Below are 27,199 nucleotides of genomic sequence, written 5' to 3'. Positions count from 1 at the left end.
AATAAAATGTCACATCCCCTTGATTTTACGTGAGGACTCAAACAAGAGACCCGGGGGTCATGCGCTCACCTGAGTATCGCAAGTTCACCTTCCATGCATTCTTGCAGACTCTTACCTGAGAACACTGGAAACTTATGGTGGGGGTAGCTTTGAGAATGGGGCATGGTGTCCATTTACATATTCCATCACACTGGTAAAAATACCTGCCAAGTACACTGTACTTTATAGAACGTTGGATTATGCAGCTTGGGAAAAAAGACTTAAAGCCCTATTGCTTTTGATTAGAACTAGAGAAAAATATTATTTAATATTCATTAATTTAGGAGGTTTGGACCCCCTGGGGCCCCCAAGGAAAGCATGGTGCCCATTCAAACACTTTGAGATCTTATCCCTATGGGAATGCTACTTGACAAGTTTGGTGAAAATCCATTATGTTGTTTTCAGCAAGAAGATGAAAATTTAGGCCTGCATTTGGACCCCCCCCCCCATCCCATCCCACTTACTTGGGTCCCAAGGGGGTGGGAGGGCACAATATAATGACTCATTGTATTAACTTCGCTCAATCACTTCCAGTTCTAGAGAAAATCTGTAAAGATTCCTTGCAGGAAGGGGGGGGGGGGGCATGGTGCCCATTTGATGGAATTGAGATTCTATCCCCCTAGGGATGCTACCTGCCAAGTTTGGTGAAAATTAGTGATAGGGTTTTCAAGAAAAAGATTAAAATTTACAATTTCGGTTCAAATCTAGGCCCCCTGGGGCCCCCCAGGGCCCCCCAGGTGGGGCATGGTGCCCATTTGATGGGAATGAGATTCTTTCCCCCTAGGGATGCTACCTGCCAACTTTGGTGAAAATTCATAATGGCATTTTCAAGAACTAGAAATGTCGCTAAGGCGACTGGTATGCCTCCGCCATAATGCATGATTCTCCTAATAGGTCTATAGTACATGTGGACAATGTGTGATTACCTTTTCACAAAATTGGCAAAATATCAAAATGACAAGTTTGTCACAAATGTGTTAAATGTTCATCTTCCTTGACATAGGTTTAAATGGATGAATAGGACAACATGTATTTGGGGATTTAAGGACTTTAACTTGATTTTGACCCATTCATAAGTTTATTAATGCATTTCAGAGTAATTTTCAAGGTATGGAGAAAAAGTGCAATTTCTGTATTGAAAAGTACATTGTTACCATTTTCATCTGGCATTTGACCCTAACATTCATAGGATAATCACTGTCAGGCAGAACATGCATAAATATGTAGTAAGTTTCAAGATAACTTGAGCCACTTCCGAGATATGGAGAAAAAAGTTAGTTCAGCACTTTCCCTTGATCTTTGACCTTTTAGGCAAAAAAAAAAAAAAAAGAAAGTTTCCAGAGAATCTCTATTAAGTTATACATGCATACACCAAGTGTAAAAAAAAAAAATTATAATAATCCTGCTGGCATTGCATAAATATGAGGGAAATAGTAAAATTTTGAAGTGTTGCCCTTGACCTTTGACCCCTAACCTTTGACCCCATGAGCCCTAAATTCTCTAGATAATCACTGCCAGTCAGTACATGTATATTTACTACGTTAAATTAAGATACCTTGAGCAATTTCCAAGGTATAGAGAAAAAAGTAAAGTTTTAATAATTTTACTTGACCTTTTGACCTTTGACCTTTGACCTCATGACCCCAAACTTTCACCAGAGAATATTAATTGGGTAATACATGTATACAATGAGTTTAAAGAAAATAACTTCTGGCATTGCATAGATATGGTGGAAATAGTGAAATTTTACGTATTTGACCTTGACCTTTTGACCTTTGACCTTGAGCATGTGCACCCAAAAGTTGATAGGCACAACTTCATCCCCTAATACCCATACATGCCAAGTTTCATTAGGATACCTCAAAAGGTTTTTTAGATACGCTGTCCACAAAATTCATTATGGACGGACGGACGGACGGACAACCCGAAAACATAATGCCTCCGGCACCACTTCGTGGCGGAGGCATAAAAAGATGAAAATGTACAATTTGGGCCCCATTAGGACCCCTCCCCTGGGTCCCAAGGGGGGCACCCCTGATTCCGCCATGAACAAACTTGAAACTATAGTCATCAATGTACTAAATTGTAATATATAATAGCTCTATCACTTCTGGTTCTAGAGAAGAAGATTTTTTAAGATTCCTTAATTTGGGGGGGGGGGGGTTGGGCCCCTCTGGGGGCCCCCAGGTGGGGTATGGTGCCCACTTGAACAAATTGAGATCCTATCCCCCTAGGAATGCTCCCTGCCAAGTTTGGTGAAAATTGGTCAAGGGGTTCTCAAGAAGAAGATGAAAATGTAAAAGTTTACGCACGCCGGACGCCGGACAAAGAGCGATCGCAATAGCTCACTTGAGCCTTCGGCTCAGGTGAGCTAAAAAGGTGAAACAGGTCAACCAAGTCAATCTTAGTTTTTCATATTTTCTGCAAGAGCTATTCTTTTTATACATTATTGTTAAGTTTGGGATCATAAAATGAGTGGGAAAGTGTGTTTTCAGCAGTTTTTCTACAACCCTTTTTTTGTAAAGCATGTAGTGAGATCCGGTATGTCTGAGAGGCCTCTTTTCATTCCTTGAAAATCCTTTGCATACTCTTCACTTTCATGTCTAATAACTTTTGAAAGGATGATGCTACTGCTTTGAAAGTTAATATTAAGCATGGACAGAATGTGTTAATAAAGCATGCTGAATTTCAGCATAATCTGATAATCCCTTCATTGTTGTTGCTGCGGTGGTTTACATCCTACTTTTTGTCCCATTCACCGAGCAACTAGCATGGTTTGGTAAAGATTAAGCACTTGAATAGACCCTGTACTTCAGAGCCTCTTTTCTCAGTTCACACTTTTTCCAAAGTCTGTGCTTTCTTTCCAGTATTTAGATAGGTTAGTAGAGTCCATTTGAAATGAGCTATACATCATTTAAAACTTAGAGACTGGTCTTTCAGAATTTGCCTTTAACTACAAATCCATGTCTGGCGACTATTTGTTGGTTTTGTGATGCAGGGTCAATTATCATAATCTTTTCCTCACCCAAAACATTTTCAAAAGACAGAAATGTCTAACTGGAGCTCTTTCACTGATGTGAGAATATTGGGTTGCAAGGATTTTTTCTACATGCATTGTACTGGGACAAAAACTTGCACTTTGGATCAGTTGCTGCACTCTTGAGGAATGTTTGTATACAAAATGATATAATTTCATAATTTCACAAACAATGACATAATGTACTATGTCCTATGCTGTATTGCTGCTAATTCTGAGGTTTTCTGATTAATGGCTAACCTTTGACTTGAGTCATGTTAGATTGTATCTCATATCCTACATGGCCAAATTGATGAGTTATGATAAAAATGCAGGTATTCCATTTGTACCAAAACAGTTCTGTGGATCCCTAACTTTATACCATGCAATCAAATCCATATTGCTGAAGTCCATTTAATCTTTTGATGAAAAAGAAAAATTCTAGAGTAATTCAATCACAATAACATTGCTCTACATGTTCCACTTTACTGAACTATTGTTTTTTGCTTCAATTGTTGCCAATGGCAAGGGAATCTTGTCCATTTTTCCAAATTGCTTATTGTAATGGCCATTTCGATCAAATTCCAGTTCACATCACTTGCCTGCTGAGGGAAAAACAACAACAACAAATATTGATTATAAACTAGGGATGCTACCTGTCTTCTGATAAAATTGCATAATGGTGTGTTTAGCTGATTTTCCTTGGGTGGGCTTAGTTTTCCAGTGGCTCCAATTGGTAGTTTTCTGCTGTTGTCAAATGGCATGGTGTACCCACCATATGCAGCCATTGCAAAAATCACTACAGCATCTAAAGGTCTGCATGTGAGCAACGCAAGGGACTATATATAAAGGGATGGTATAGTTTTGGTTGAGATAGGGCTTCATGTTTTCAACTCTTTTGTGAGATGAGAAACCTCTTATAAAATAGGAAAGAGCACACAATTTAAAGTTTATTAGATGAAAATAGATTTTGATATGGTTGAGATATCCAAAAACAAAGTAAAACAAAGTGGCCCTAACAAAAGGTTGGTCCCACCTTTTATTAGGACCTCCTAGTTTCTGGATATCTTGCCCATTTCAAAACCTACTTTTATCAAATAAATTTTGAATACCTCTTGGAATTGTATGCTCTTTTATATGGTGGTTTCTGATCATCTTCCAAAAAGTTAAATCTGAATCACCCATCTCAACCAAAACTATACCATCCCTATACAGTAATGTGTTACAGACAGTTTGTTTGGAGTATGGCCTATATCCCTCATACTCCATTACTCTACTCTTTAACTTTCCTTCCCTACAGAATCATAATGAGAAGACAGCCTGATAAGATACATGTAGTACTATGAGACACATGTTCCTACATTATGAAGGCTTTCACCTTTGAGAGAGAAAAGAAAGATACAAATCCTAGCATGCTTGAACGCTTGTCAAGGCCTTGACTTTGAGCCTGACATGTTTCACCGTGGAGTGACACGGTTCAAGGACTTCCAACAAGCTTCATAACCCCCTGCAGCTTGCATCCTCCCCAGCGCGGCCGGCTTGATGGACAGTGCCAACAGCCTACCATCCCACTTGCAACAAACCTGCGCACGGATACTTTCACAGGTGGGGTGTGTGTGTGGTTCTCACTTAAACAGCTGCCATCACACCCTAAGCCTCATGCTAGCAAGAGCAAGTGAGCCTCCTCTCCCAAAAACCCCTCCTCCCACCCCAGCCTCCCCTCCACCCCACCCCCTAAAAAAAAGAGGTTTACGAATCCCTCACGTCCCCATGCATTCCTGTCAACATCTTAAGTTACCCCTCTCTCTCACTCTATCCATTCCTCATCAATTTTTCTGTCATTTCCTCTCATCCTAAAGCCACAAGGGGGCAGCGTTTGTGTCACGATGATGGCCCGCCGAGTTGTTCCCTGTTCGCACACGGCAACAAAGTGGAAGATAAAATGAGAGAAAGAAAGAGATATAGAAAGAGAGGAGCAAAAAGAGAGGGAGAGAGGGAGATATGGAGGAGGAGAGAATCAAAGATCTTTTTAATATTTTCCTGGGATTAACCCTCAAAGAAATCGACCGACCTTTGTCCTCCAAGCATACTCCCCACTCCTTTGCCAGCGTGGCGGCCACACACACCTTTCCAGCAATCAAATCGTCATCCGATTGTCACATGAGAGGGGGCTTTGCGTGGAATTGGCTTCCTAATTGAGCCAAATTGAAGCCAAGCTCACTATGTAATAGCACAGTCATTGCAGAGGTCCTCTGGAAATGCATGAGCATCACGTCGTCCGCAGAGAGACACTTTCTGGCAGAGCTCTTCCCACCCCCCACCCTCCTCCTCCTCCTCCTGCCAAATAAAACGTACTTGAATTTCTCACAAATCTTGCCCCCCTGACCCTCCATCGGGTGGGAGCGATCAAACAAACGCCCGCAAAGGGCTACACTTTCAGATTATGAACACCTCGAAAGGCAGAAATTGCATGCAGGGTTTTCAAATCATAACCAATCAGGTGAGAAATATTTGAAGGTAACGTTACCTTGTATACGGTATGCATACAATGCTTCTTTCAATTGAACTTCTCTCTTTACCCCATTGTTTTTTTTTCTCTCGCCGTGTTGCTCTGGTTCTTTCTTTTTTTTTTTCTCTCTCTCCGTACAGTGAGTGGCAGAATAAAGTGGATTTGTCTTCAATTTTCCGAAATGATTGTGACATATTTCCATGTCAAGGAACGGGTCATGTTGTGGATCGTGCCCCGCAAATCAAGGCTGCCCTGCTCTCCTCATGATGGGGTCACAGCGGAGCAGGGGCGAGTCGTCAAGAGTTACCTGTAATCTGCACACGTGGTTCTGGTTAGGCATCAACTCCCCAATTCTCCCTCCCCTCCCTCACCCTTTCCTCCCAACTATTAACTTGCTGTCTACCAGAACTGGGTGAACCCTGTACTAACTCCATGGGAATTACAGAACCTCAGAAGCAATGGGTTAATTCTCTTTCAAGTTCAAGTTTATTTAATTCCGTTCAAGTACATGAGCTTCACTCCCTTTTACTCTGCCATAACTGAGGATAAAATGTATAATAATTTGATGGAAAATGCAAAGAAAATCAATACTTTCCCTAACCAAAGAATATCTTTGCACAAGTTGCATTTTATCTTCTTCTATTATATGAAGACTCGCTTTTCCAGACAGTGCTCTGCAAGTGAAGTGACTGGAGCTACATAATTATATACTCATGAAGGTGGTATCATACAGATACAGAACCAATGCCCATGTGGTAGGCCCATTAAAAACAAAGGAAAAGAGAAGAAAAAAAAAACTACCTCTCAATCTTAACCATGAAGAAGCTGAGTGAACATTCTTTCTGACTTTCACTAACGGGGAAAATGACTTTCATCTTTGGAATGTTTTGTCTACTTGATTAATTTAGAGACTTTAAGTGTTACAACAAATGGAAAAAGGCATCACACACAGATATATGGGTGACTTTAGAGGGTGGAGTCATTCACATAGAACTGATCAACAAACAGTTGTCCATTGGCATGAAAAAAAAAAAGTGAAACATGTACAAATTCCGAGCCAAAATTTATGCACTATATTTGGTTGATATATGACCCCATGACTATACATCATACATCGTAATATAATTTTATGTCTTTTTCCCCATCAGCATGTTCCTCCACTTGGCAAATGCAGCATGACCTTAAGGTTAAGTTTTGTTTTAGTTTTGAGTATGGGATTTCATTTGCATTAAAAATAATAAAAACTGGCAAAGAATAGGCCAGCTCAAAACTTTATGGATCTGTCTTCCCTGCTCTTCAAATTATGGTCAGAACAAAAGGATGTAATCTTAAAGGGAATCTCTCCCCTAAAATTCAAATTTGAGAGGTGTGAGAGCATGTCCTAAGAACTCTAGAGAAAATTCTATCCCATCACAAAAAATGGCCAAACTGTGAAATATTAATTTTAATAAATCAGCACGCACTAGTGCGCGCTGCAATAGTAGCCAGATCTAAAAATAGTAGCCGCGCGTACACAATCGGTGTGTGCACGTTTCCTTCATTTGCATCCGTCTGAACACAGCTACATCGAATACTGTCTATCAGTATCGCCTCATCGAGCCATATTATGCATCCGCATGAGTAGATGCTGCCGCGGCTGCCTGGTCAGTGGCCTGGCACGGCGCAGCAGCACCAACCTAGCTGCGTACGTGGACATTTGTCTGCGTTTGCGTTTTTTGAAAGTATCATAGTACACTGATCGTACAGAAAATTATTGAACTACGCTATCGAATGCAGTCGATAACGCCAGACGACTACTCTTAGATCAAGGCGCATGTAATTTTTGGCATTTTAGAGATTGCTCAATGTCTCTTTATACAGTGTATATTGATATATCTCTGTATGTGAGTAACGTTGCACTCTTATATTTCATAGGGATATTACCACTACAATAACCTACAATGTCAGAAATCTACATTTCTGTGTACAGATCATACACTTTAACACTCAAAGTGACAACCAAAGATTCAACTTTGACATATATGTGTACAGGTGTATACATGTATGATTCCACGCATTAACAACTACACTGTACACTGTAACTTATCAATTTCATTTATGTCTCTTTCCTGAATTTAATGGCAGGGAGTATGGGCAGGGAGTGCCATGGTCTGCCACAAAGGCAGAACTCCAAATTATTGGTCTTATTTCAAATAATGTATAGGGTGTTTTTCGAGGAAACTTCTCATTTGTTCCAAAGCTATGTTATTTAGTCAAATGTCATACACACAAAACACAGTGGCGGATCCAGAGGGGGGCGCAACCGGCGCACGCCCCCCTTTATTTTTCATGAAAAACAAAAGAAATAAAGAGAAAAAACATGAAATGAAACCCGGAAGTGCCACCAGAAATATTAGTCATGCCCCCCTTTACAGAATTCCTGGATCCGCCCCTGCAAAACAGGCAGTTAACAAACACATAGAGAAGCTGCCAAAGGAGCAGTGAGGTTCTTAATGCATGTTTCATAATGACGGTATTGGTGTTATTGTAAAGAATGTATACCATGCTGTTCGTTGAAACTACTCATTTCTTCTGAGGTTATGTTATTTTGATAGTCAAATGTCATACACACAAAATGGGCAGTTAACAAATACGTCTGGAAGCCGCAAGAGGAGCAGTGAGGTTCTCAACGCATGTTTCATAATGATGGTAGTGGTGTTATTGTAAAGAATGTATACCATGCTGTTCCTGGAAACTACTCATTTGTTCCAAAGTTATGTTAAATATTAAGTCAAATGTCACACACACACACAAAACAGGCAGGTAATGAATAAAAAAGGTGCCAAAGTAGTGGTGAGCTTCTGAGGCACATTATATAATGATAGCATTTTTAACACTTCCCTCTATCTACATATGTGACCCTGCACCTAAAAACAAACAAAAATTCGCCAGACATGAATTTTTAGTTAAGACCATATTCTGAAAGAGCAGACTTTAAGCTTTAAAATGATGTATAATTCATAACTCAAATCAAATGGACTCTCCTAACTTATCTAAATATTAGAAAGAAAGCACAAACTCAGGAAAAGTGTGAACTGAGAAAAGAGGCTCTGAAGTACAGTGTCTATTCAAGCGCTTAATCTTTACCAAACCGTGCTGGCTGCACGATGAATGGGACAAAAAACAGGAAGTAATCCACCAGAGTAACAACAATGAAGGGATTATCAAATTAAACTGAAATTAAGCATGCCTCGTTAATACATTCTGTCCATAATTAATGCCAACTTTCAAAGTAGTAGCACTATCCTTTCAAAAGTTATTAGAGTTGAAAATGAAGAGTGTGGACAAGGTTTTTCAGAAATGAAAAAGTGATTCTAAAGACACACCTAATCACACTATTCTACCAAAAATGTTCAAGATAAACTGCTAAAAAAACACACTTTCCTGCCCGTTTTATGATACCAAATTTTAGCGTAATATAAAAGAAGACCCGCTCTTTCAGAGAATATGAAAAAGTCAAGTTCGGCTAGGTTGACCCATTTCACTTATTTTCAGTCCTCACGCAAAATCAGTGTGTGCGACTTTATGTTCGTTTTGAGGTGCACGGTCACATATAATATGTGAGTACATAACATGGTGCATTCAGGTACTGCCATGATTATTCTACGTACTACTGCATGTATTGTTCATCACACCATTACAAAAAAAAAAAACAACCAGAAAAAAACAAAACCAATGTTTTGTCCCCACTGTTAACTCTTAACATCAGCACAGAGTATCCTCTGTATGCTGCAAGATAATATACTCTCTGATGAATCAATCGCACTTATTGTAATAATGCCTCTGGCAACACTTCATGGCAGAGGTACAGTTGTATAAACAAGAAATTTAGCAGGGAGCAATTTATCTAACCCTCTACTTTCTTTTACAATTGAGTATATGAATATAAGAACGACCCAAGTCCATGGAAGACCATTTCGAGTAAACTTAGAAAAACATCATATCTTTTTTATTTGTCCAATAATATTCTATTTAACTGTGATGGGAAGGCAACATTGTATATACAAATTAGAACATATATTATTATAACAATTAACACTTACATTAATTGTGGAGAGGCCATTTTGTGTGATGGACTTGGGTCGTTCTTTGATTCATATACATGATATTCTGCTATAGAGATGAGGGAAGGATGAGAGAGGGCGCTATAATATGAATGTAAAAATGACCCAAGTCTTTCATTCTTACATTCATATAAGATTTAACTCATTCATTTCAGGCACTTCCGGGGGTAATTAGGATTTATCATTTATACACAAGATGAGTCAATGCATAAGCTACGATTTCCCATGTCAAACTGAATTTGGCCAAAAATTGGACTTGGGTCGTTCTTATATTCAGGTCTTCAATTATTCTTCCATGAAAACAGTGGAGATATTGTGTGTATTCCCTTCAAATCAACTTGACTTCTCTCAGCTTTATCAAGCAGGACGTATAATAGACATAATCCCAAGCACTTTTGTTTAAAATCTTCCAATAATTCCGTACAAAGATATTTGATATTTTGTTTGTGCACAAACTCACAGCTAGTCTGCCATGACTGATGAACTGTCAACATTGGCAGTATTGTGAATAATGCGCACCGTGCAGTTCGTGGAACTATAAACCCATTAATTGTTCAAACCTCATATCAATTCGAATGTTTCGCACAAAAGAGGCAGATAACAAAAGACACAAATATAAAACAGCTGTCAAAATAGCAGTGAGCTTCTATCAAACACACATCAAATTCATAATGAGACAGCATTTTTCACACTTGACTCACTGTATGTGAGCTCATAACATGGTGCATTCGGGCGCGGCCGCTGATCTGCGTACAACTGCATGCATTCTTCATCAAACATGTGGAAAGAAGACCGCAGCAGGTTTGCCACAAAAATCTTGATTATCAATCATTTCTTTCTTTTCACTCCCCATCCCCACCCTTCCCCCCGCCAAAAAAAAAGGGAAAAGAATGAACACGCCTAATATGGAATTCAGTGAAGATTAAAGGAAAGCTATTGTGATCTTTTTGTTTCTTTCTTAACCCATTGAGGATGGGCTTATTTTGCTACAATACGCATTTCCCATAGACACCTGCCCGAGTATACTCGGGACTCATCCTCAACTGGCTAAAAAAACAAAAACAGTGCCAGACAGAATTCACTAGATCTAAATGGTGTAAAACCTCAAGATTGGCTGTTTAATACATACTGTATAATCTCATAATGAAATAGCGGAAGATTGCACAAATGAGGCTTGCTGGAAGATGCCTTCCTGTGACAATGAATGAGAGAATATGTGACCCGCTACAACAAAAGGATCCGAAAGTCGGAGGAGGACGAATTTCAGAAAATGACATGACGTGATTCCCTTACTCTTCCACTTTAATTTCATATAAAACACAACTCATAAAAGTACTCGGTTGCGGAGATATAGATGATTTCATTAGCACATGATGAGTGGTTTAGGAAATCAGCGTTTCAAGAAAACGGCCTTCAAAGTTTTCCTTCTGACGCTATTATGATCAACGGGAGGCAAGACAGTTTTCACCTCTTGACAATAGAAGGCATGCTCCTAGCATGCTCCTAGCAACCTCCATGATGTTCATTCAAGCTTAGCGCCAGTGGTCTATGCTTAACCAATCAGTAACCAGGATGCCATGCACTGACCAATAAGATCACTCCCTCGCTGCTAGTGGTTAAGTCTGTCTGTGGCGCTTAATCCAAACTTTTGGACACGTTTCTGTTCCGTTGAAAGTTGGAAAATTATGGCCCAGAAAACTGCCAATTCCTTGCTTTTCCTTTGATCATTTAACTTCGAAATTTTGGCAAATGATAGACGATACATAAGACTACAAAATTATGCCAAAAACAGAAATCCGATAGTTTCGATCAATTTTGATGATCTGACTCCAAATTCGATTTTCTCATCTCAGCCGTCAGCGACTTTAGGATCCTTTTGTTGTGACAGGTCACATATAAACTTTCTTTGGCTATAGACAGTTTTGGTCACAAAGCAAGAAACACAGGCTATGAGGCTATAACTGGCATCATCTAATTATGACACACATCAGGCTTTAGGCTTCAAATGCCATGCCAAATGGTGAAGCACTGCATTTGTCACAATTCATTCAAAAAAATTGCAATTGAGGTACATCTGTAGTTGGAATTAGATATCCTCTCTGTATGCAAAAATTGAAGCTTAAAAAAAAGAAAAAAGAAACAACATGTTTAGCAGCCTGCCTCTGCAGAAAAAAAAGGAGGCCACAGGTGTTTTTTTTCTGAAAATGGCCATTAAAACAATTTTTCATAACAACCAGTCAAACTATTTTTCTAGATACAATGTAGCCACCAGTTGTTGTTTTTTTTTATGGGCTCAACAAGTAGAAAAGTTGATGCATAAATGTGAAATATACTAATGCGATCTTTTTCTCAAAAGGAAGAAAAAAATCTGAATTTGTGAAAAGAGACGGTATGCTTCTTTTTCTTTTTTTAATACAGTTTTTCCAATGAAAAAGATGAAAAAGGGACGCAGCCTCAAAAAAGAAACGAGCAGGGACAGTGAACAGTTCATTTTTTTTATTTCATTTTTTTTTTAACCCTGCCTAAAAAGGGAAAGGCAAGAAAGCAAAACGCAAGAACAGACGGCAAACATCGCTGCATAGTTTTCCTGATCTGATTGCTGGAAGAGGAAAAGGGATGGCAGGAAAGGCAGGGTTATCTCAGCACCAAATAATGGGGAGGAGAGGAACAGGAGTCCCTATAAATACTGCATTTGTTGACGTCAAGGGGGTTGGGGTGGGATCCTGGCGGGCACAGAGAGAGGTGAAGACCATATGTCCCAGACGCACATGTTCCTTCCTCTTTCTCACAGGTTAAGCGAAAATTTTCTTCACTCTCTTTCTCTCTCTCTATTGCTTTTCTTTTTATCAACTAAGATTTGCCATTTCTGGATTAAACCAAATAAAAGACATGGCACTGACACAAAAGGAAAGATCTCACTTATTTTCTTGAAGCAAGACTATAGAGATAAAAGTGAAAGAAACCGAGGCCCATTCACACAGTCACCAAGAGTTGGGGATTATTTTGGCTACAATTTGAATTGTAATGCAAAAAACTTTTTTTTTTTTTCAAATGTGTGTGGTCATAATAATCGCGACTATCAGTAAGATTCAAATCGTGCTCTGTGCATCACTTAAAGTGTGATGTTTCTGAATGGTCACAATTAGGTGTGGTGCGAAGTGTGTATGAATTTTGTGCTGAAATCATGTAATATATTTTTTTAATATCCCAAAATGCAAGGCGCGTGTGGGGTGCTTCCTGTGTGTTGCTGTGCCCTTCTTCCTGTGTATTGTTTTGTAGAGCTGCATCCATCATTCCAAGTTGCCCGCATGTTGTTGTTCCTACAGTGCAGGGACTTGAGCAGTGACCAGATTGAGCAAGTGACTTGCAATGATGACCCGTACGCTGCCAGGAGATCTCATGAATTTGTCCGCAGTGAAAACATTCCCAAAAATGCTCCCTGTGATTTCTTCTTCGTTGACACATTCTACGCCTATTATGTGCTGGTACAGCTGTATACTGAGCACTGACAGTCGATCGTCCAATCTTTTCAAAACCAAATGAACACAAACAGAATCGAATCCCTCGTACTTGTACTATAGTGTAGTATAACATTAACATACTGTATACAGGTTTGTTCACAGATAGTTTACACAAAGCAGGTGCATTATATAGGTCGATCAAGAACGATTGGTCGTGGTACACTGTGAGTGGCTACAACAGTTAACATACTCTGGATTGAAGTTTTTGAAGTTGCACATCAGGTCAAAGTTAGGTATTAGGTCAAGTGCCAAGACTCACCCATGTGCAGTTTGGCCACCCTCTAACCAGTGCAATTTTGGTTGTAGTTTTCCTTCCTGAACAGGAGTGATTTGGATCATAACTGTTTTTTTCCGTGTACTCATGTGAACCACAGCACACACAAACAAAAAGTACTATTTGAATTGTGACTTGAATCATACTTTTTTGGTGTATGTGAATGGGCCTAGAGAGAGTAAGAGAAAAAAGAGAGAGAGAGAGAGAGAGAAAGGGAGAGACAGAACAGATAACAGCCGCCGAGTTTTTGTTTTCCATTTGCGGTGTGCATCCATTTCCCGATAGTTGCTTGGAGAGGAATGAGCTCCAATTTCCACAAAGGGAACATTCAATCAGTTTCAATCACATATTGCCAGGTTTCACTTTCACAAGTAAAAATACATGTTGTATTTCAGTTCAATAACTGGCACTAAAAGGCACTACTGGCCTGACTTTCTCTCTCTCTCTCTCTGTTATATATTTCCCCCTGCAGCTATTTCTTTTTACTCTTTCTCTGCCTTGAAAACAATCCAAAAAGTGAAGGTCACATAATTGTCTTGTGCTGTCTTTTAGAGGAGACCTCCGCATGATTTTCAGACTTTAACATTTGAACAACTATAAATTGCCTATACTGGGTACAGAGTTTCAGAATTTATAGTGACTGGGATGAGGAATAGGAATGTTTTCAAAATTCCTAACAAATTGCAATGAACAACGATAATGACGACATGACAGCCTCACCATTTTAAGAATGCACGAGTTGGGGCTCAAGGAAGCAGATCTAGAACAAAAGAAGAAGGCATGCATAGATTCTGCACACTCAGGTGAACTTGTTAAGCAAGTGGTATTGTAATGGAATTACACTGCTACATTTCTGAAATATGTGAGCCTCCTTTGTCATCATCATCATTGTTCAGTGTAATTTGTTTAGGATTTTTCAGAGCATTGGTTTCTCTACTCAAAGACCACAATAAATCCCACAAATCTTTACATGATGCTGTCAATTTACATTGTATGTACTACATGATGTGAAATTATAAATATTGTCTGGACTTCTCCTTTAAATGTGAATTCCTCTGTGACCCTTGATAGTGGCAAAGTTTTAAAGGGAGTTTCCATCCTCAGTCCTCAGTCATTGCAGAAAATTTCTATTTATGTCAACACACATGCAGGTTTACATGCAATTTCAGGGACATTACTTTTCATTAAAGAAATAATATACTCAATTCCAAAATAAAGAAAAAGATGCTATCACTGAACTCAACAATTGTGAGACATTTGAATGAGCCATATCACTGTGGACACCTTACTGTATGTCTGCACTTGTACATTCAGTGCCTGATTTATCCATGATTTCAATGAAAAGGTCGGTATCAGTCAGTCTGCTCGGAGGAACAAGACTTACTGTTATCTTGCAACTCCAAGATAAAAAGTGAAAGTTGAATACACCATATTCAGCACATTCCAATATCTCGGTACTCAAGAAAAAAATGTACAGCACATGGAAAAAAACCTAACCCTTACTGTAGACTATAGTCATCAGCTGGGCTGCAAAAAGGTGATAATTCCAGCCACTATATTGCAATATTGCCTTTCTGGTTCCAAATGGATGACAACTCATAACATACCCAGCTTCTGACAGTAACTCAACAGCTCCACAACTCCAGTTGCCATTGATAGCAGTCACTCATTTCACACATGCTTTATACAGACAACTGCCTTCGACCTTTGTCACACTGAGAATAAATTTTTAGCACATATTATTTACCACTTATTTTTGTGATGTGTTGCTCCACCCTGAGTGCTCAATGTTTTGAATGCTTTTCATATTGTTTCAATAAAAAAGAAAGAGAGAGAGAGAAGGAATTAAATAAATAAAGAGGAAGAAATAAATCTCCATGCCACACTTTGACAGTACCTTGTTGGTAGCCTCTATATGTTGACCATCAGTCAGTAGCAATATCTCACGCTCTGTTCCTTCAGTCTGTTGCTTTGGTGGACCTATGTGAAACAGATTGAATCAAAAAGTTATAGTGAGACAAAGACAGATAGACAGACAGGCAAACAGACACACTCACGGCAAGAGAAATAGAGGGTGGGTAAGAGATACGTGTAGATTGAGAAAGAGAGAGAGAGAGAGAGAGAGGGAGAACGAGATAAGTTGAAGTTGATTAGCAAACTACAATGTATGCAGTTATTTAGACCACCCAAAAAAAAAATTAAACATTTTATCCTCACTTTCAACTTTTCACAGAGGTTCAGAATAATAATCATCTATGCTGTAAGATATAATCTGACAAATCAATTGCACATACTATCATAACCAAGACTCAAATATAAAAAAAACCCAAAAAAACAAGAAGCAATGATCTATGTATCCCTCTACTTTCTTTCATAATTGTTCCTCCTAACTGATAAAAGTAGCCAAATATCTTTCATTCCATTCAAATCAATTTCATTTCTTTATACAGTTGTACTATCATATTTTCCAACTACATGTATGCCATATAGATATGTCTCAAGTGCTTTGGTCTTATTTTCCACTGCTTTCATACTTGATTTCATCCTTTGTTAATGTACATATTCATTTCCTAGCATAGTACAATGTGACCGAGTGTACTCTTAAAAAAATTGATGCATGCAAAATGCTCCATGTCAAAGCAGGCCAAGCGGCATTAATGGAGCAATCCTGTGTTTATCATCAAAAACTCTAATGAAATAGTGTTTCTATTAATTGACAAAACAAACAAATAAACAAACAAACAGACAAATTCAGTTCAGAAGGACTGAGTTGGAAACCTTTCATATTCTGCAAGTTAAGGGTATTATTTGTCTTCTCTCTGTCTACTAAACAATGAATAAAAAAAAGACAGGGCTCATTCTTTTTGTGAGAAGGATTCACATCATCAAGACAGCAGTTAGATTCTTCAAGTGTCTGGGTTATGCATGACATCCAGTCAACCTATTCAGAAGAATTGCTCTTCCTCATTTCATAAAGCAAGCTAACAATGATGTCTATGAAGTGTCAAGGTCATGTCTTTTGTTTACAGTGGAGCTTGGATAAATAAAAGTTTTGCAACTGACAGGATGGTAAGGCAGAAGTCGTAAACAATAAAAACAAAATATTCACATTTCGTTTCGTTGATGAATGCCTGGTTTCTCACAGATTCAAACTGAACTATACATGAAGTGCAGACCATTTGGCATTTTAGCAGAAGTTCCACTGCATGATCAAGATTTTTTCCAGTTTAAAGGGTGTGTACAGTTCTGGTCGAGGTGAAGATTTAGCTTTTAACGTTTTGTGAGATATTCAGAAACCACTCCATGAGATGTCAAAGAGCATGCCGTTCTAAGGGGAATAAAAAGTTTATTCGATGAAAATCGGTTTTGAAATGACTGAGATATCCAAAAACAAGGTGAAACAAAGAGATACTAATAAAGTTGGGGCATGTCCCCTTTTATTATGAGCACTTTTTTGGATATCTCAGCCATTTGAAAACCAATTTTCATCAAATAAACGTTGAATCCTTTTTAGAATTACATGCTCTTCCATATTTCATAAGAGGCTTTTCATTATCTCACTTAGGAATGTTCAAAACATGAATCCCTACCTCAAACAGTACTGTACAGTCCCTTTAATAGATGTGACATTATTTGTTTATGTCATCAAAAATAACCTCAAATATAACAATCATCAAATATAGCAATAATCAAACAGATACAACTGGAAGTATACTCAGCAAAACTAGAAAAGTCTTATGGTGAAAGTTTTCTTCTTCAGGATCTCATCCGCTTTCAAACTTACATCATTAGTGTGACAAATGCATTTCGTGTCGGGCAGCGATGCCGGTGGGGAGTTAATGGATAAGCAAGCTGGGTTGAGAGATGCTTGTGAACAACAAGAAAATATGACGAGCTACAGTACATCTTTTAATAGTGCAACCAGGGTGAGAGGGTTGGTTAGAGGTTGGTGTTGAGCCAAAACTTCTCTCTCATCACAACATATTTTTCCAGAATTCTTTATTTTTTTGTCACCCCTCAAACTCTTTTTTTCATTCCCGAGGGCTGCATGTGGCAAAGCTCTTCAAATTGTGCTTTTTAAAGTACTAGTATTGGTCCTGCAGGACCGTAGCTGACGTCACACAGTCATGAGCCTGCGTCAAACAAATCGGACTTTGATGGTTGCACTGTTGCAACAACAACAACAACAACAACAAAACAACACAAACACCTAAATATATTAAATGGCATCATAGCGCGATAGCACAGCAGTGCAGGTTGTCAATACACATGAGTAAATGGTGCTTGATCAATGAATAGTGCAAGAAGTTACATACCGTAATGTGGGGTGACTCTGTACAGAGTAGTAATTACTATGGCAGCCACACTTAGTACTGCAATGTCAAAAGAATCCTCCAAGCAAACTTACGGTGCTATGACAATAACATCTCACTTTGTATGATGGGATCAACATACAATGCAGTACATGAATGAAGACTGGAACCCCTTCTTACCAAAGCTCGCTTTCCCTGAGAGTACATAGATGAATGCATTCCAGCCCTGAGGAAGAGGTTGAGAAAGGGTGCCTCTCTCATCCAGCTCAACGTCGAGGAAGATTGTTGGAGTATGAGTTTTGATGCAAGACTGAAAGATACATTGAAAATGAAGGGTTGATAAGAATAACACGTAATAAAGATCTGTTGTTCTTTTTTTTTTTTGGGGGGGGGGGGAGGGCATTGTGTGTGTAATTATCGCTGACTGACACACTAGCATTATCTTCACAGCATTACAAAGTTTATATGATCACATGTTAAAGAAGTGCAAGGCGAATACAGTCATGGTGCTTGTTTCTAGTCAAATATGCATAGATGCACATGTATGTAGTTCTTAGACACTTGATGGAGAAGACAGATCATTATGCCACAATATTTTCATCACTTCTTCAAAACACAACAATTTTAATTTTGCTCCCAGGCTCAGACATACATTGTGTCTGGCCATGTCTAGAGGTTTGTGTATCCATGTCTTACGTGCGACAATTGTATTAACATAGGCTATGCACCTACCTGATGGAGAGTAGGGACAATGTTTCCTACACATACACAGTGTTGTATAGCGACACTAACACCAAAACCAATCTTGAAGTGACAAGTTTGATAATCCCTAGGGGCTGGTGTGAGCCAATGGGGAAAGAGCACTTAAATCGCCAACAAGGATAGTGGAGCTTGGTTCAGCAGACAACACTCAATGCAAGGCTCAACACTAGCTGCTAACACCGCCTGATTTCAAGTGCAGGATTTTTGTCGGTGCTAGTGTTGAGATAGCACTAACACTAGCACCTGCACCATAACTTGAAATCACCCACTATGATCCCTGCCAATGCAGCAGACTGCGATGTGATTTGTGGCAAATGGTTGTTATGAACTTGACCACTGCTGGCAACAGACTCAGGGCCGGCGGAGCGTTTTCAAAAGTGTGGGGGGGGGGGGGGGGGGCCACTTCCGGGTTTTATGAACTAACAAGCACAAAAAAAAGGGTCTTCAGCTCATCTTTCTCATTCCACTTCCGGGTTTCTTCAGCTGACAAACAAACAAACAAAAAAGGTCTTCAGCGTAAAAAAAAACTAACATTACCGCGCTCACACTTCAAGGTCTCTATCTATTTCTTTCTAGTGCGACTTACGCACTTCCGGGGTGAAAAAAAGTGGGGACCCAAAGTGACACCTTATGTACTCCTTTGTATGGCGCAAGAAAAGTGGGGGCCCCGAGCCCCCCTGCCCCCCCCCATCATATCATATGTGACCGTGCACCTCAAAACGAACAAAAAGTCGCCAGACATGAATTTTTAGTTAAGACCATATTCTGAAAGAGCAGACTTTAAGCTTTAAAATGATGTATAACTCAAATCAAATGGACTCTCCTAACCTATCTAAATATTGGAAAGAAAGCACAAACTCAGGAAAAGTGTGAACTGAGAAAAGAGGCTCTGAAGTACAGTGTCTATTCAAGCGCTTAATCTTTACAAAACCGTGCTGGCTGTGCGATGACTGGGACAAAAAACAGGAAGTAAACCACCAGAGTAACAACAATGAAGGGATTATCAGATTAAACTGAAATTAAACATGCCCCATTAACACATTCTGTCCATAATTAATGCCAACTTTCAAAGCAGTAGCACTATCCTTTCAAAAGTTATTAGAGTTGAAAGTGAAGAGTGTGGACAAGGTTTTTCAGAAATGAAAAAGGGATTCTAAAGACACACCTAATCACACTATTCTACCAAAAATGTTCGAGATAAACTGCTAAAAAACACACTTTCCTGCTCGTTTTATGATACCAAATTTTAGCATGATGTAAAAGAAGACCTGCTCTTTCAGAAAATATGAAAAAGTCAAGTTCGGCTAGGTTGACCCATTTCACTTATTTTCAGTCCTCACGCAAAATCAGTGTGTGCGACTTTATGTTCGTTTTGAGGTGCACGGTCACATATATCATGAATTGTTGTTTTTGTGGTCCTGCATTTGTACACAACCCACATCAACAAATCATAGTGGATACTAGCCATCAATGAGAAAGGATGGACAAGAGAACCTGGAATAGGCATGGAAATACAGTACATACTGTTCATTTATTTGCTGACACCACAATTTTTATGTGCATCCCAACATCCTTACACCAGGAAGTAAGAAAAGAATGCACTATTGCAAAAACAACAGGCCACACATATTACTGCTTACGCAAACAAAGATCCAATTGTCATCCATTTCTACTTTTGTGTTGGGGCGGTCCCACGCTGAAATTCTCATTGTGCCACCACGCTTGTGACTTCAATTTGATCAGATTTAGGCACCACAGCTTAAAAAAGGCAGGCACTGCCGTTGACACCACATGAAATGTTCTTACAGGCAATCTTGTCGTAAACTTGTTGTAACGAGCAAAGGAAAGTGGATTTCACGCTGGTACCGGCTCTTCAATCTCCACAAGCAGCACAGCATTTCGTTAGTATCCAACTGTCGCGGCCAGTGATAGATGTCGTCTTTCATTGAGGTTATAATCAAACATTTATGAACCTCATTACTCAATGTTGCGAGGTTGAATCCAACCCCCTCCCCCCTATTCCATCGGAAAACCGCCCAGATTGCCTGAGAGATACTGAAACCAATGAGAAACTCAAGTACATCGCATGAGAGCAACAAAAAGTATTATGCTTATGTCTGACATCTGGGAACTGGCACCTAGATTTTCAAATTGTTGACATTCTTCCCATCTCCTTCACTGTATTATTGTGAGGACTTATGCAGGGGTCAATGAAACAGAATGAGCACAAGAACTAGTGAAGTGTGGTTAATGCATTACACACACTTTGACGGCACATATTGTCATCATTATCATTATCACTGCATTTGCCATTCAGTCACAATCACAATCTGAAATCACACTCTCATGCTTAAAGGCATAATTTACCATTTGTAGATTATAACAAAAACAGCAACAACAAACAAACAAACACTTTGTGATAATTTGGTCTGGAGGCACCAGTCTTACATCTGTACTTCAGAATTGTAACAACCTCATATATATCTTCAAATCTGAACTGAAGATCTATCTTTTCCAGCAACTTTGTGTGAATGATGTGTGACACATTATGAGAGCCGGGCACCTTTGAATGCTTTTACACACAAATGGCACTATACAAATGCTGTTTCATCATCATCATCACTTTTCAGCATACTGTTGTTCTCTGAGCATTATTGCACAGGTAGACCAAATTGGCAAATACATGTACACTGTACATGCAAGTACAGTGCTTAAAAGTGCATCACGGACCATTTTATGAGGAGATTGCCATATAAATGAGCTAAATCCATATCAATCTGTTTCAAGCCAGTGTATGGTTTAGGAACATCACTCATCAATACTGCAAAATTTGCCTTCTACATGTAGTTCACTTGTCTCAAAATAGGGTAGGGTATAGTGTACATGCATATTGTCATATCCTGTGTAACAGAAATGAGGATGCGGTCATTCACAATTTACTTAATGAGTTCAACACCTCCATCATGCTCATTGTTTTCAGTAACAATACACAGAATGTTCTCATATTTTGCTTGGCGGATCTCCCCCTCGTTCAAAATCTCTTTTTTTTGCTTGATGGACATATTTCTTTCTTTTCTTGTTTTTCTTCACACAAAAAATCACAGAAGTTATTGTTAGGAATCCTCTTAAACGCTTGATCCTGAGTGACTTGCACACACATACTTTAATGCAAAATGAACATCCATTGTTCAAACTATAGGAGAACACAAGTGCAGTCCGAGTAAGCTTTATTTATTCCATGAGTCGGACAAAACAAGGCAGACTAATTTATTCCCAGCCAGGCATAGAGAAGATTAACTTCTGCTTAACGTAAGTTCAATCTAAAAGAAAAAAAAAAAGGAAGAGGAAATACACACATACACGCACACTCGTTCACACAAATCTTCAACTCTTGTGAAGGTTTTCCCACCTAGAAACTTCTGACGACAACGAGGCAAAGATTAATCATGCCTCGGAGACCCGATTTCAGTAAGTACACACGAAAAAAAGAATTTGGTCAACGAGACGGGGAGGGGGGAGGTGGGCGCAAGACGGCTCATTACCAGTAAAGCTTGTCGGCACTTCAGGCGCAGGAATAAATGTGCGATATTAAACATTGCACCTTTGACACCATTTGGCTAAGGATCACTTTTGTGCATGGCTTGTAGCAATTATTGCGCTTTGATAGTTTTCATTCAAAGAACTCAAAGAGAGGAGTCTATTGTGATTGTGCATGAGAAGAACAGATTTACTTTTTGCTCCCCCAAAAGGAGATTGAAGGAATCGTTGTTAGTTGAACTGTGTCTACTTAGCCCTACTGAGTCTGTTCATTCAAAAGTATAATGCATTTTTGAAATAGCTTAAAATGGCACCTATTCCTCAAGACTGCACATAAGAAAAAGCATGCGGACATAACATGATACAAAATGAATTTATCTAACAGATTTGGTACGATTAATGTCTGTCTCATTTCAATTTAGCAGCCTTAGTAAGAAGGAAAATGTTAAAATGTGAACATAAAAGATACATCCACATAGAGATGATTAACATTGTTAGATGATAGCATTCTTTGCATGGACTCTGTGATGAGTTGCAACAGAAATCTACTTTGGCTTCATATCTTACAAAGATAGCCCACTTCATTTCCTGATACAGACTGTATGTCTATGACTTGTCTTCCATAAACAGACTGGAAAACAGCTAAAGCCTCATATATGCAGTGTTCTCCAACAGTTGTCACGGTGACAAACAAACAAACAAACAAACAAACTAGAGAGGGGCCGTCAAAGGCGGCAGACCCACGCCTTTAAAGTCGGGGTAAACATACTGTGCATTCGGTCATCTACCAGAATTCGGTCACTTAATTGCCAGTGTCCTTTATCACCAGCCAGTGCGTTCTACCAAAGATCGTACACTGAAGTGTACGATCTTTGGTTCTACAGTCACATCACACGCAAATCACATCATTTCACATACGGTAACACTCATTCACCACAGGAAAGTCCTTTAGTCTCCTCAAAAAATCCATCGAAAATCCCAAATTCCACCGTCAAAAGTGCAGATTCGGAACTTTTCCAAGCGCGCGCGAATTAAGTCCAGTTTTAAGAGTATTGTCTACGCGACGGGTCGCCGAAAAAGCGCTAAAAATCGAGAAATACGCCGTTTTCTTGCGGGATATTTTGCTTATAGCAAGCCGAGAGTGTGTTGATATCAAAGGTCGTATGAGTGTACGATCTTTGATGGTATCCACAAAAGCGCAAAAGAAAAACAAAATTTACGTACCCCCTAGGCAATTACCCCTATGATTAGTGTCTACGGGAATTACTCAATGCAAGGGTTAAATGCAAATGTCTACTGCACCAGTATTCGGTCACCAACGAGCGCCGCAACGTCCCCGATGCTATTTTGCACCAACAGGGTAGAGCGCGATGCATTTTCAGCGGCCTTGCACACGCATTGACATTGAGCGCGCATATCATGCAGTGTGACTGCGACCGAGCAAATGCTCCTCCAACGAAAAAAACAATCAATTTTAATTTGAAAAATCATCAAAATACGGGCCAGTTTGTGACGACGGAGAACGAACTTTCATAAATCCAGAAGGACATAGTCCTTCAAATAGGCCTAAACGTTAATTTCGGAATTCTTACGAAAATTTGAGCAGCGAAGTCCGATCGTTTGGGAGTTTATGTTTTCGTATGGTAGCGGAAAATCGCAAAGTGAGAAACGGGAAATTTTCGGAGTGGTCACTATACCATGGGGTCAAAACTTAAAGGTCGCACAGAATTTGCAAGGGTCAACCGATTATCACCAAAATCTAATCGATTCTTTCCTGTCATTATCCAGACATCCCCTGAACATTTCGTGCAAATCCGTTTACCCGTTCTCTTGTTATCTTGTACACAAACAAACAAACAAACAAACAAACAAACAAACACACAAACAAACAAACAAACAAACAAACAAACAAACAAACAAACAAACAAACATACGGAACCCTTTACATAACCCCCTGCCGATTTTCATCGGCGTGGGTAACAAACAAACAAACAAACAAACAAATACATTTCAGAGCTCATACAAAATCTGCATTTTTGTACACGAAGTCTTTAAAATGGCCGATGGGGAATTTGCAGAGGAGTCTTGTCATTTGAAAGATTTCCACTTGCTTCATCTCACATATAATGTGAACAAGAAATGTTCAATATGCAGGCAATATTCTATTTCTGAGAAAAGCAAAAACTAAATCATACTCAAACAATCAAATTGCCATCCTAGTAAACAAATAAAGAACTTGCATTTCACAGAACTATGATCATTGGCAAGGGTTTTCTTTCCATAGTTAAACTTCTTTAAGTCAGACTTTATTTAGTTTCATAAAACACTGAGTAATCAACCTGGGGTCAATGAACAAATTGGATTTTTCCAAATGAGTTAACACAGCGATAATGATCTCCAATTCCTTTCTGGAGCATTATTTTGCAAGGTTAAACCCTTAACAATATAATGTTTGTACAAGGTTTATATAATGTTTGTACAAGTTTTCTTTTTCTCTCACAAACACACACACACACACACACACACATACACAGTATATATGCACAGACATACACATAAACACCCACTCCTTATGACAGGTGCAGCTAAAGTTCAAAGATTGCCAATTTCTACACAGGAGTACACATATACAAACCGTATGTAGTCAGCAAACTCTAATACTAATAGTATCAGGATTACAGTCCCACCCTATAATGTACATGTCGACAAGAGAACTGACCATCTATCACTTTCTGCATGCAATCGCATGCTGGGCACGGCAGACATTTGCCTGCCGTGAGGAAAATGAACTCATCATCCCCGCCCCACATAATTTCTCAACAAAATTATGAGGAGATTCTTCACAAACATTCCTTTCAAAGCATCATATCTATAGTATTTATGACCTCAGGTGCAAGTACACTGAGCAATCCATTACACTGTTTTGACAAGTTCTTGACGAATGTCAGGAGGCAGTGTGTAATGTCACAGAAAAGTGATGTGTTCAATGTTAGAATCACAATACTCTGTTTTTTCTTGCAGCTGCAATACAGGATATGGCACTCTACATTTTTTAGTTTTTGAAGGAGGCATCTGGTAACCTATACCAGAAAAACATATAACCCAAGCTGTATATATCATAAATCATATACATGCAATGTACCATATTAAATGTGACCACCATGAATTAATACAAATAAATGATACATATTTTTCTCTGTTTTATCAGGGCTGGGTTTTTTTTTAATGGGGGGGGGGGGTACAAAGGAAGTACAGTTTGCTTTTCTGTTTTTTTTTCTATGACAGGTTTAACAATCATTGAAGGGATAGCACCAATACTGAAAACATGCAAGTGTAGCAAAGTTGCTTTTAGAACTCTTAATTGGACGTTTCAAGGATGACAGATCATATTTTGGAGAAAAACATATTACTGAGCTGTTCATGAGAACATTCTGTTTCCACGTGATCTTCACAAGTAATTATAAAAAGAAATAATAACAATAACAGTAATAATGATAGTTTCAGCTTTATACAACTGTTTATATAACAATGTTCAGGGTGATCTGGACTATTAAAGTCAGAAAGAGCTCTGAAAACTTACTAAACTCACATGAAATCAAAAGCAAAATGTTGGTTTAACTCTCAGCTAAATAATATAAATGCACATCTCCAACCTACAACTTTCACGCCACTATCCAATCATTGTTTTTGCAAATTATGAAATGGGGTAAGTAATCTTACAGCAACACAACATGCATTGCAAATGACATGCCATACTAAGTGTTAAGTTTGCACATACACTGTACATCTGTATGTGAAAACTAAGAAATCCCATCTAAACCAATCCAATGAGAGTTAGCTTTTGTTTTGTTTTGTATTTGCAAAATCTATGCAACCACATTTCTTTTTCTTTTTCTTTTTTTAGTCATATTTGAGATGGACGGATTAAGGAATAAAAGAAAAAAAGAATGAAACATGCGAATAGTGGAGGCAAAGAAGGATAGTTGGCTCATCTTAACAAGATGCGGAAATGGTGGGGCCTGGTATTTGACCGCCTCTCCCCACTCTCATGACCCCTCACCTCTGGGTCACGACCTCACCCCGATGGCACTTCCAGGTTGTGTCAGCGGAGACAGGGGGGATTACGCCCTTCCCTCCCCCCTGATCCGAAGCACACATTACTCGGGCATCAGATCCCATTTGTTTAAATGGAAACACGCACTGCTCGGAGAATAATAAGGGGGGCCATTCTGAACGATTTGAGAACCCAATCTGGGAACCCCTTACACGTGAGATTTACGCGCTTAAACCATTCATTCATCAAACATAAGTACATGTGGCAATGATTTCTCTACCAGACTGCCCTTACAAAATAAGTTAATGTGTTCAATTCCATTTAAGAAGGACCTAGAGAAGATATCAGTAATCCCAAATATGGACACACACTTAGTTACTACGAAGCATATTAGGTCCTACATGATGTTTAATAGCAAAATGCAATTCCTTTGCCAGTGAAAATCTGAAAATTATCTTAAGTTTTGATTTTTCTATTCATCTTAGTTTTAATAACTGCTCTAAATCTATGGTCTGACTATATAAAAAAAGAAAACATCAACTCACTATGGATCATACTGAATTTTTCTGATCATGGTTAATGATTACCATTATTGTTATTTTGGCACTATGATTCACATCTCATGTTCATCAGTGACAAATGGGACTATTCTACAGAGAAAAGAAAGAAGTGGTTTTCAAGTCCAACACACGCTTAATCTGATGACACTTTGGTAAGATCAATTTGCAACATACTGTTCAAGTGTACCGAATACATCATTGGTTTTGTATGGTAACTTTCGTATTGCTCATGGGCAAACTGTGTGGTAACTGCATTTCAAAAATCATAATTTGTGTGCTTTTTTTAAGAACTGTGGCCTACTTTTGTGGCAAGGGTAATATCAATTCTAATATTTTGTACAAGCTTCTTATGGATCAATGCAAGTATTAAGTCTTCCCACTCCATTTTCTATCTTCATTTTTTCCTCTTTCCCTATGGCCATTCCCTATCTTCATTTTTTCCTCTTTGCCTATGGTTTATAATGAAGCTATGAAAATAAAGCTATTGGATACCAGAAGTCTACATCACTTT

The 27,199-nt window shown here is 38.9% G+C and overlaps 1 protein-coding gene across 1 annotated transcript in view; it reads right to left on the bottom strand.

Annotated features, from left to right (window-relative positions):
• The window catches only part of LOC139727956 (uncharacterized), a 96,134-nt gene that overhangs the window by 49,410 nt on the left and 19,525 nt on the right, over positions 1 to 27,199 (bottom strand). Inside the window, exons 6-7 of the mRNA XM_071638927.1 lie at positions 17,956 to 18,085; positions 15,360 to 15,442 (exon numbers count right to left, since the gene is read on the bottom strand). Coding sequence (XP_071495028.1) covers positions 15,360 to 15,442; positions 17,956 to 18,085 — 213 coding nt within the window. The remainder of the gene's footprint in view (positions 1 to 15,359; positions 15,443 to 17,955; positions 18,086 to 27,199) is intronic.

The sequence above is a fragment of the Diadema antillarum genome, unplaced genomic scaffold, assembly GCF_040938485.1.
Source record: "Diadema antillarum isolate AM-2024a unplaced genomic scaffold, OU_Dant_1.0 seq00000160_RagTag, whole genome shotgun sequence".
Taxonomy (NCBI): Eukaryota; Metazoa; Echinodermata; class Echinoidea; order Diadematoida; family Diadematidae; genus Diadema; species Diadema antillarum.
This window is presented reverse-complemented; position numbering and strand designations above follow the sequence as displayed.